At 38.3% G+C, this 11,584-nt stretch overlaps 2 protein-coding genes across 2 annotated transcripts; both read right to left on the bottom strand.

Annotated features, from left to right (window-relative positions):
* Positions 1 to 222: 222 nt before the first annotated feature.
* LOC132008493 (olfactory receptor 4C45-like) lies at positions 223 to 1,164 on the bottom strand. The gene has a single exon (XM_059387142.1). The coding sequence runs from the start codon at positions 1,162 to 1,164 to the stop codon at positions 223 to 225; it is 942 nt and encodes a 313-aa protein (XP_059243125.1).
* Positions 1,165 to 10,174: 9,010 nt separating this feature from the next.
* Positions 10,175 to 11,178, bottom strand: LOC132008492 (olfactory receptor 4C5-like). The gene has a single exon (XM_059387141.1). It carries the CDS (start codon positions 11,102 to 11,104, stop codon positions 10,175 to 10,177), a length of 930 nt encoding a protein of 309 aa, XP_059243124.1. The 5' UTR covers positions 11,105 to 11,178.
* Between the last annotated feature and the right edge of the window lie 406 nt (positions 11,179 to 11,584).

The raw sequence follows: 11,584 nt of genomic DNA, 5'->3' as shown, positions 1-11,584 counted from the left end.
TTATTTTAAAAGAAATTAACCATTTGCAAGGCTCCTAAAATTATTGTGGGCTCTAGGCACCATGCTTACTTTGCCTTAATGGGTATGTTTCTCCTGCCCACAATACATATACTTCTGAAGAAAAGCGATCAAGACAGGATAATTGGCTGTCCCACGTTTAATCAACTAAGAAGGGGAATAAATCTCTGTAAAACTTTCCCTAGATATTTTTATGTACATAGTCTAATCCCAAGTTTCATTATCACCAATTTTTATTATTTGCCCCCAGAGATTCTTCATGACATTTTTCACTTCTGCATTTCTGAGGGTGTAGATTAAAGGGTTCAACATGGGAGTTACTATGGTGTAAAACACAGCCACAGCTTTGTCAGAGGGAAAGGAGGTCATGGGTCTCAGGTACATGAATAAACAAGGTACAAAGAATAAGATGACAACAGTGACATGAGAAGCACAGGTAGACAGGGCTTTGTGATGTCCTTTAGAGCTTTTAGTTCTCAGGGAGCAGAGGATGACAATGTAAGAAGCAACCAGCATAGAAAAAATGAGCAGACATAGTGATGCACTGTTGGCAGCAATCATGGGCCCCAAAGTGTGAGTGTCTGTACAGACTAGTTCCAAGAGAGGTATTAAATCACACATAAAATGGTCAATGGCATTGGGGCCACAGAATGGCAACTGGACCATGAGCAATACCTGGATACTTCCATGCAAAAAGCTTAAAATCATAGCCATTACCACCAAGAAAGAACAGACAGGTCGGCTCATGATGGTCATGTAATGCAAGGGCCTACAGATGGCTACATAGCGGTCATAGGCCATGATAGCTAATAGGATGATCTCTGCTCCAGCAAAGAAATGTTCAGCAAAGAGCTGAGTCATGCAGCCATTGAAGGATATGGTGTTCTTGCCAGAGATCAAGTCAAAGATCATTTTGGGTGCTATGGACGAAGAGTAGAAAGCATCTAAAATGGACAAGTAGGACAGAAAAAAGTACATGGGAGATCCCAGTGCTGGGCTGATGAAGATGGTGACGGAGATGAGGAGGTTACCTGCCATTGTGATCAAGTAGGTGATTAAAAACACAGCAAATAAGAATTTCTTCAGTTCTGGGTTCGGAGTCAGGCCCAGCAGAATGAATTCTGTTACATTGCTTGTCTTTCCCATGGATTCAGCTTGGGTCATGAGCTTATGGTCTATCTGGAAAGATCAGAGAATTTCTTAGTAGCATTTTGAATTCAACACTGAAATTTTCCATCACCTCTTCCATCACCTCCATCACTATCCATTCAACTGTGAAATCTTCCATCACGACTAAAAAGGTGTGACTAAAGAGGAAGCCACACTTTCCAGTTTCAACCACTTTGGAGATATTTGTAAAAAAAGAACAGAAAGACACTAAATTTCTCATTCATATAAACTGAATAGCGACAGTATGTTACAAGCACCAGAAAAGGGTGCCTGGGTGGCTCAGTGGGTTAAAGTGTTTGCCTTTGGATGAGGCCCTGATCCCAGGGTCCTGGGATTGAGTCCAGGTTCAGGCTCTCTGTTCAGGGGGAGTCTGCTTCTCCCTTCTCAGGGGGACCTCTACTTCTCGCTCTCCTTATGCCTCTGCTCCTCTGTCTGTTGTGTGTGCTCTCTCATCAATCAGTCAGTCTTTAAATAAAAATAATACTGCTCCGGAATAGATCTATAATCCTAGTCACATTTTACAAATGGAATTAAATGAGTCATGAAGTTTCCTCAAATCTCCTATTGTTGAGACAGAAATGGTATCTAAGATAATACAAGCTTTTCCTTTGACATAGTTTAATCATTTATGATGAACTTGAAGACTTCATTGCTAATTAGTGGAAAAATTGAATATATACAATAATTCATTCTATTATTGACTGATCTCCCCATGTATTTTCCATAGTGAGTCCTTGTTATAAATCATTATAGGACATTTTAATCCTTCTCCCCCTCTTTTTCTCCTTTTCTTATCCATGCTAACATATTTTTTCCTCTAATGTTTATGGAACATTATGAAACATCATGATCTTTCATCTTCAATAAAGGTGAGGAAACTATCATTTTTTTCTCAGAAAGCTATGTCTCTTTGTTTTTTCTCTATCCATGACTGCTACTATAGGTGGGAACTAAGTGATTCATCATCCTTCGTAGGTTTAATCCACAAATGCTGACTTCAGCATGGCAAAATGGAAGTCATGAAAAGGGGGAACAATTTCAAATAAACATATAGAAATGTACTGAGGCAATCCACTTCTACATATATGTTAGCCACAATGTTAGATAAGTGACCTTAGTAGTCCTCAAGAACATCTTGTGTAGCAGCATTACAGATCACATTTTCTACTGCTATTTTAATGTCATTGTGTTCAAATTCATTTTTAGAGAAAAGATTACCTTCAGTTCACAGCATCTAGCTACAAAAACTACTTATGAAAATAATTTGGATAAATTAAGTTAATCTGCTTAAAATTTGTGGAAAAAGATGGAGTTACTACTGACCTGGATCTAGTTGGTTGTGGGTTCCACTGTTTTTGGATTGTACCCAGTGATGCTTTCTTCTCCTGAGGGCATAGCACCACAGCTGCAAATATACTCTGTCAACTAACAAGAGCATCACCGGAATTCTCTCTCAGACAACTGTCCGAGTCCTGGTCATTTTAGTTTACTTTGGTTCTATTATCACTCTGAACTTACCCAGAAACGAGCTGCTTTATTTAGGAAACTTCAATACTCTAGGATTTAATTTCTACTCACTTGCATGGCCTTTGATGAAAATATAGACACATCTGTAAAATACACATATTTTTCAGATCTCAAAACTGTATTTAATCCAAAGTAAAAATATTGGGAAAAAGGAAAAACTTTAAGTCAGAATAAGCTAGCATATTGTACTATAAAATATGTAAGTGCATCAGATCCACTTGATTGGGTAGATATATTTTTAAATCCTGCCGAATTTATGTTTCCCAAAGTCCATGAGCAGTGTAGAGAGAATTCTTTTTCATTCCTCCTTTTAACCCCTTAAGCTTGGGTGCAGTGTCTCACATATGAATCTTAAGCTTGTTGGTATATACTCTGCCTCTGTCATTTAGTTAAGTGTACTGTAATTCTTTCTTCATAGACTCTAGACAAATATTTAAATAGACTTTGACAAAGCACCTGCACTTTGGTAATGCATTGACCTCTCAAGTCCTCAGAGGATTAGTAATTGGTCCTGTTGGAATCTTTGCTAGAAACCTCAGCCCCTGCCTTTCATTTGCTCCTACTTGGTACCCACAAACATCACTAGAGGCCAGTTTTAGAAATGCAGTTGAGCTTTGGTGAAACGTGTGCCTGTGGCTATAGTTTCAGATGAAATTTTGGTAAGAAAAGTAGGAAAGCTTCCCGATAGGGCTTTGCTTTTCATTTGAATGTTGTTTAGCCTGGCACAGGATAGAAGGTAGTTTTAGGCAGGTCAGAGTTAGGAGAATGGATTTCTCTCTGAAAACATGCCTGTTCTAAGTATATAGTTGTCTTGAGAACAAAAATGCCAGGTTTCAATGTTATGTGCCATTTTACTCTGAGAGACTGACCTTTTTACTAGTGGCTAACAATGGAGACCCAGATAGCAGAATTCTCAGTTACGGAAGATTGGGTAATTTATGAGCCATAGATCCATCAACTTCTTCTGGTGTGTGTATCTTGATGACAGGTCCTCATGATGTGTTCATGGGAATATAGCTTTTCTCTCTATCCTCCAAGAAATCATTGAGGACATGTAAAGAGCAATGCTTCCACATGGTAGGCATTGAGAAAATCACTCCAAGGCAAACATTTTCTGTAAAGACATTCAGAGCTAGGGATGGAAACAGTATAGAAGGGAGGCTCCACTATAAACTTCTCCCTCAGTTTCTGATGTGTTGAAGAGCTGGATGAAATTTGTACAAAATCACCTTAAAAAAAATCAATGTTTATCTTTAAAGAAACTGATATGCTCCTGAAATCCCACAGCACCAATGGAAAGAGTGCCTTCAGCACTGTCCTCAGCACTTAATAATTTTGCTCACTCACAGTCTGTTCCTCTCCCCCCTTTTTTATTGAATTGTGGGAAATATACATAATATAAAATTTACTGTTTTAACCATTTTTATTTTTAATATTTTAGATTTTATATATTTATTTTAGATAGAAAGAGTGAGAGAGAGAGCATGACCAGGGGCAGAGGGAGAGGGAGAAGCAGACTGTCTGCTGAGCAGGGAGCAAGGTAGGGGGTTTGATCCCTGGATGACCTGAGCTGAAGGCAGACACATAACCCACTGAGACTCCCAGGCACCTGTAACCATTTTCAACAGTCCAGTTCAGTGTCATGAATTACACTTACATTGTGTGCAAACATCACCACCAACCATCACCAGAATTTTTCATCTTTTCATTAAAAAATCCATATCCTTTAAACAATCACTGCTAATTTCTTCCTTACCCATCCTCAGAAAACACTGTTGTTTGCTTTCTGGTTCTTTTCTCAGTTAGGAAAGCTAATGCCCCCAAAGGAACTATGGACTCTGGGTGATGATGCATCAGGGCAGGTCTGATGAGAACAAATGATTTTGCAGTGTTTCTTCTATGACTGGCTTATTTTGCTTAGAGTAATGCCCTCAAGTTTCATCCTTGTGGTCACAAATGACAGGGTTTCCATCCTTTTTAAGGCTGAAAAGTATACCATGTCTGTATATATTCCATTACTTGTTTCAAAGCTTTGTGGCCATTGATGGACACTGAGGTTGTTTCCCCATCTTAGCTACTGTGCATAATGCTGAAATGAGCAATAGGAGTGCAAAGAATTCCTTGAGATCCTGATTTCAGTAGTTCTCGATAAATACCCAGGTGTGGGATTGTTGGATCATATGGTATTTTATTTTTTTTCATTTATTTATTTTCAACATAACAGTATCATTTTTTTTTTCACCATACCCAGTGCTCCATGCAATTCGTGCCCTCTATAATACCCACCACCTGGTACCCCGCCCTCCCACACCCCGCCCCTTCAAAACCCTCAGATTGTTTTTCAGAGTCCATAGTCTCTCATGATTCACCTCCCCTTCCAATTTACCCCAACCCCCTTCTCTCTAACTCCCCATGTTCTCCATGCTTTTTGTTATGCTCCACAAATAAGTGAAACCATATGATAATTGACTCTCTCTGCTTGACTTATTTCACTCAGCATAATCTCTTCCAGTCCCATCCATGTTGCTACAAAAGTTGGGTATTCATCCTTTCTGATGGAGGCATAATACTCCATAGTGTATAGGCACCACATCTTCCTAATCCATTCATCCGTTGAAGGGCATCTTGGTTCTTTCCACAGTTTGGCAACCGTGGCCATTGTTGCTATAAACATTGGCGTACAGATGGCCCTTCTTTTCACTATATCTGTATCTTTGGGGTAAATACCCAGGAGTGCAATGGCAGGGTCATAGGGAAGTTTTATTTTTAATTTCTTGAGGAATCTCCACACTGTTCCCCAAAGAGGCTGCACCAACTTGCATTCCCACCAACAGTGTAAGAGGGTTCCCCTTTCTCCACATCCTCTCCAACACATGTTGTTTCCTGTCTTGCTAATTTTAATTTTTTGGAGAACCTTCATCCCTTTTTCAATAATGACTATATGAATTTACATTCTTACCATTGGTGAACAAGGGTTCTTTTTCTTCACATCCTTACTAATACTTGTTATGCTTTGTCTTTTTGTTACTAGCCATTTTAACAGATATGAAATAATACATCATTGTGGTTTTGAAGTGTATTTCACTGATGATTAGTAATGTTGAGCATCTTTTCATTTGCTTGTTGGCCATTTATATATCTATATATATATATATAGATAGATAGATAGATAGATAGATATAGTGGGAATGTCTATTTGAGTCTGTGGCCTTTAAAAATTGGGCTATCTTGGGGCACCTGGGTGGCTCAGTGGGTTAAGCCTCTGCCTTTGGCACAGGTCATGATCCTGAGGTCCTGGGATCGAGCCCAGCATCGGGCTGCTCAGCAGGGAGCCTGCTTCCCTTCCTCTCTCTCTGTCTGCCTCTCTGCCTACTTGTGATCTCTCTCTGTCAAATAAATAAATACAAATCTTTTAAAAAAATAAAATTGGGCTATCTTTGCTATTGGGTTGTATTAGTTCTTTGTCTATTTTGGATACTAACCCCATACAAAACATATTGTTTCCAAATATTTTTTCCCATTCTGTGGGAAATTGTTAATTGTTCCTTTGTTGTACAGAAGATTTTTAGTCTGATGTAGTCCCCTTTGTTTATTTTTGCTTTTTTGTCCGTTCTTTTGGTGTCATATCCAAGAAATCATAGATCATTCCAATGATGAAGATTTTCTGCTGTGTTTTTTCCTAAGAGTTTTAGTTTCCAGCCTTCCATTTTAAGTCCAGTTTGAGTTGGTTTTGGTGAATGTATAAGATAATGGTTCGATTCCATTCATTTGCTTGTGGATATCCAGTTTTCCCAGCGCTTACTGAAGAAGTTATTCTTTTACCATTGTGTATTCTTGGCACCTTGTCAAAGATCAAGGTTGAGCATATGTATATGCGTGGGCTTGTTTTGGGGTTCTCTGTTCTGTTGCATTGGTCTCTGTATTTGTCTTTATGCCAGTACCATACTATTTTGATTCCTAGAGTTTTGTAATATAGTTTGAAATCTGGAAGTGTGATGCTTCTAGCTTTGTCCTTCTTTCTAATGATTGCTTTGGCTATGGGGGTATATTGTGATTCTACATGAATTTTAAGGTTCTTATTTTTCTTTTTTTAAAGCTTGATTTATTTCTTTTAGAGAGAGTAGGAGTGCACAAGTGGGGGGAGGAGCAGAGTGAGAAGGAGAGATCTCAGGCAGACTCCCCACTGATATAGCAGCCTGTCTTGGAGCTAGATCTCATGACCCTGAGATCATGACCTGATCTGAAACCAAGAGTTGGATGCTCAACTACTCAACCACCCAAGTACCCCAAGATTGTTTTTTCATTTCTGTGAAAAATCCCATTGTGATTTTGATAGGTATTACAGTGACTCTAGATCACTTTGGATAGTTTGAACATTTTGACAACGTTGAATCTTGCAATCCATGAACACTGGGTGTCTTTCCATTTATTTGCTTTTTTTCGTTTTTATTTTCTTTCATAAATGTTTTGTCCTTTCCAGCTTACAAATCCTTAATTTTTAAAATTCAGTTTTTTTCTAAGTATTTCAGTCTTTTTTTTTTTTTTTTTTTTGGTAACAGTAATTCTGGCCTTGTAAAGGAAGTTCAGATATGTTTTTTCTTTTTCAAATATTTAGAAGAGTTTGGAAAGGATTGGCATTTATTCTTCTTTAAATATTTTACTGTCAATTTCACCAGTGACTCTGGTCTTGGGCTTTCCTCTCTTGAGAGGCTTCTTGTTATGGATTTAATTTCCTTGCTCATTATTTGTCTGTTCAGATTATCTGCTTCTTCATGCATCAGATTTGGTAGAATGTATGTTCCTAGGAATTTATCTATTTTTTCCAGGTTATCCAATTAATTAATGTATATTGGTAGTAGTTTCTTGTAATCCTTTTATTTCTGTGGTATGAGTTTTAATGTCCCCTCTTTCATGTGTGACCTTTTCTCTGTCTAGGTAAAGATTGTCAGTTTTGTTGTACTTTAAAAAACAGCTTTTAGTTTCATTGATATTTTTCTATTGATTTCCTCATCTCTATTTCCTTTTTCTCCTATAATCTCAATTATCCCTACCGCTGCTACCTTTGGACTTAGTTGTCTTTCTCATTTCTTGAGGTAAGTTTACTTGAGATCTTTTTAAAGGTAGGTGATCATTGCTATACACTTTCCTCTTTGTATGGCTTTTGCTACTTCCCATAGCTTTTGTTGTAAGTTTAAAATTTTGTTTGTTTTGACATGTTTCTAATTCCTCTTTTGATTTCCTCATTGACCAATAGGTTGCAGAAGAATGTGTTATTTAATTTTCGTGAATTTGCGAATTTGCCAATTTTCCTTCTGCTCTTGATTTTGTTTCACTTCCTTGTGTTCAGAAAATATACATTGTATGACTTGAATCTTAAGTTTTTCAAGACTTGTTTTGTGACCGAACATATAATCTATTCTGCATCATCTGCCATGTGCACATGAGAAGACTGTATACTCTACTACTATTGGATTGATTGTTCTATATATGCCTGTTAGGTCCATTTGGTTAATAACGTTCATGTCCATTGGGTTTTTACAGATTTTCTGTCTATATGTTGTATCCATCATTGAAAGTGAACATTGAAGTCTCTTAGTACTACTGTGGTTTTGTCTCTTTCTGCCTTTATATCTTTTATTTGCTTGATATATGTAGGTACTCTGATGTTGGGTCCATCAATATTTACAATTATTATATCTTCCTGGGTAACCAGCCCTTTTATCATTATATAAAGTCCTTTTTTGTGACAGTTTTGTTTTTAGAGTCTATTTTGTCTGACATGAGGATAGTCCTGCCCTCCTTCAGTTGCTGTTCACATGGAATATATTTTATTCATTGCTGCAGTTTGAGACAATGTGTGTTCTTAAAGCTTAAGTGAGTCTCTTGTAGACAGCATTTAGTAGGATTTTAAAAATCCATTTAGTCTCTCCATGTGTTTTGACTGGAGAATTCAACCCATTAATATACAATAAGTATTCACAGATTCACAGATAAGGACTTAGGCTTGCCTTTTTGTTTCTTGTGTGTCTCATAGTTTTTCTGTCCCCTATTTACTTTCTTACTGCTTTCCTTTGTATTTGTTGATTTTATGATATTGATATGCTTTCATGATTTTCTCTCTTTGTTTTGCATGCAGAGCTTTTGTCTTGGGTAAAATCTGAATCTTGTTTTTTTTTTTTAATTTTGTTTATTTATTTGACAGACACAAGTAGGCAGAGAGGCAGGCAGAGAGAGAGGAGGAATCAGGCTCCCTGCTGAGCAGAGAGCCTGATGCGGGGCTCCATCCCAGGACTCTGGGATCATGACCTGAACTGAAGGCAGAGGCTTTTTTTTTTTTTTTTTAAGATTATTTATTTATTTATTTATTTGACAGACAGAGATCACAAGTAGGCAGAGAGGCAGACAGAGAGAGAGGGAAGAAGCAGGCTCCCCACCGAGCAGAGTCCGATGTGAGGCTTGATCCCAGGACCCTGAGATCATGACCTGAGCCAAAGGCAGAGGCTTTAATCCACTGAGCCACCCAGGCACCTGCTGAATCTAGTTTTATATGAGTTCTTTCTGTTAGAATGGCACTGTGTCTGTATCTCAGATTACTTCCCACTGCATTGCTTTGCAATTGGTCTGAAGGTTGTCGTTCAAATTTGAAAGTATAGTCTTTGTCTTTCTTACTCAGTTATCATTAACTCTCACTTTTGTGCTAGATACTCTTCCTATTAGCTAAGGTAGAAGTCCATATAATAACAGGTACTTCAGAGTTCAAGTGGTGTATATATAGTATGCCTTTGACAGAAAAATGTTCCATCAGTTATCTTTTGACTGTGAATCATGTGCAAGATTGCTCTATGGCTGTGTCTAGAAGAATTTATATCCCTTTTTGGCTTTAGGCAGAGAACATAATTTATTCTAGGAGGAGAGCAGATTACATTATAAATGGTCCCCGTGGCAATGTGCAACAAGGCAGCATTAATATTGGGATGAAGCCTCTCTTATTTTTTAAAACTCACTCATTTCTTATTGATCTTTATTTCTCATCATAATAAATCTACTTTGAATACATAGTTGAGAATGAAATATAATTTGGCTTAAATACTTAGGTATTATGCCTTTCTTTACCAATATTATATTGTCTAATTGGTTAAAAAATCTCTACACAGAACTTTACAGAGAATTTTTCTATTGAATACATAAACTCAGAGATTTTCTATAGGGTGTGACAAATAATGCTGAATTACAATGTCCCTTTGATCAATAACTTGCAAATGCAGAAAGTTTTCTAATTGGAAGAGGCTTTAGTCATTATTTAATCAAATATTGGTATGAAAGAGGACAATTAAAGATTACAAAAAGCATAGGGAGCACAACATAGTTAAACTTACATATTTTGACTTCAAGACCATCATCCTTTCTATAGTCCTATTTGTTCTTAAAAGATGAATAAAGTTTTTTTTTTCTCCCTTCTCTAGGCCCATGAATTATTACCCAAGATTGTTCTGTGGCTCCAGAGCTTCCTCATAGCTTTTTTCACCTCTGAGTTTCTGAGGGTGTAGATTAAAGGGTTTAACATGGGTGTTATCATAGTATAAAACACAGCCACTGCTTTGTCAATGGGAAAGGTGACCATGGGCCGAAGGTACACAAATATACAGGGTACAAAGAATAGGACAACTACAGTAACGTGGGAGGCACAGGTAGACAGAGCCTTACGCTGTCCTTCAGTACTGTGAGTTCTTAGGGAGTAAAGGATGAGGACGTAGGAGGTGAGAAGAATAGAAAAGATGAGCAGACACATCAGCCCACTGTTGGCAGCAACAAAAAGTCCAAAGATGTGAGTGTCAGTGCAAGAGAGTTTTAGTAGAGGGAACAGGTCACAGATGAAATGGTCAATGACATTGGGGCCACAGAAGGGCAACCAGACTATAAAAAGAATCTGAATCAGAGCATGAAAAAATCCTCCAGCCCAGGCCACGGCCACCAGGTGGCTGCACATTTGCCTGTTCATGGCGATCCTGTAGTGTAGGGGCTTGCATATGGCCAGATAGCGGTCATAGGCCATCACTGTGAGCAATATGATTTCCACTCCTCCAAAGAAGTGCTCTGCAAAGAGCTGAGTCATGCATCCACTGAAGGAGATAGTTTTCTTTTCCGTGAGTAAGTCAAATATCATTTTGGGAGCCATGGTAGAAGAGCAGCAGCTGTCTACAAAGGACAAGAAAGACAGAAAGAAATACATGGGGGAGCCCAGGGCTCTGCTGGTGTTGATTGTCATGACAATGAGCAGGTTGCCTGCCACAGTGAGAAAGTAGATGACTATAAACACAGCACCCAAGAGTTTCTGCACATCTGGGTCTTGTGTCAGGCCAAGCAGGATGAACTCAGTCACGTTGTTCATTTGTTCTGGGAGTCTGCTCTAGCATCTGGATAATTGATTTGTCTGTGAGTAGCACAGGGATTACAATTATGGCAGATGACTTTGATCAAGCAAATAATTTATGTCAGGGTTGATTTTTGTGAGGCTGATGGAAACCCTAAGAAGATAAACTCAGATGTAGAGTTGGCCCATATTACTGGTTATATAATGAACACATAGCCTCTTCAACCTCTGACTGACACAAAGACGTATGTGTGCACACATACACAATACACTCATCCAAATACACAAACACAGTTTTAAAAATGTAGGCCCCTTCCTGGAATTGCACATGGGTCAGTATTCTCTGAACAACTGCCATAGTATTTTCTCCCCTAGGAAAACCAGAATGGGAGGAAGAGCAGAGGAGGAGCAGAGGTTTGAATTCATGGGAATCTGCTGCCTGGTGTTTCTTCTTAGTCACCTGTGCTTCTGAGGCTAAGCTGCAGTTGTTATTCTTGG

The sequence above is a fragment of the Mustela nigripes genome, unplaced genomic scaffold (assembly GCF_022355385.1).
Source record: "Mustela nigripes isolate SB6536 unplaced genomic scaffold, MUSNIG.SB6536 HiC_scaffold_148, whole genome shotgun sequence".
In the NCBI taxonomy this organism is placed as follows: domain Eukaryota; kingdom Metazoa; phylum Chordata; class Mammalia; order Carnivora; family Mustelidae; genus Mustela; species Mustela nigripes.
Note: the sequence above shows the minus strand (reverse complement) of the source record. Positions and strands in the feature narration are given on the sequence as shown.

What these genes read in the sequence shown, in the direction of transcription:
- LOC132008493 (XM_059387142.1), bottom strand. Translation starts at nt 1,164, where the DNA reads ATGGGAAAGACAAGCAATGTAACAGAATTCATTCTGCTGGGCCTGACT.
- LOC132008492 (XM_059387141.1), bottom strand. Translation starts at nt 11,104, where the DNA reads ATGAACAACGTGACTGAGTTCATCCTGCTTGGCCTGACACAAGACCCA.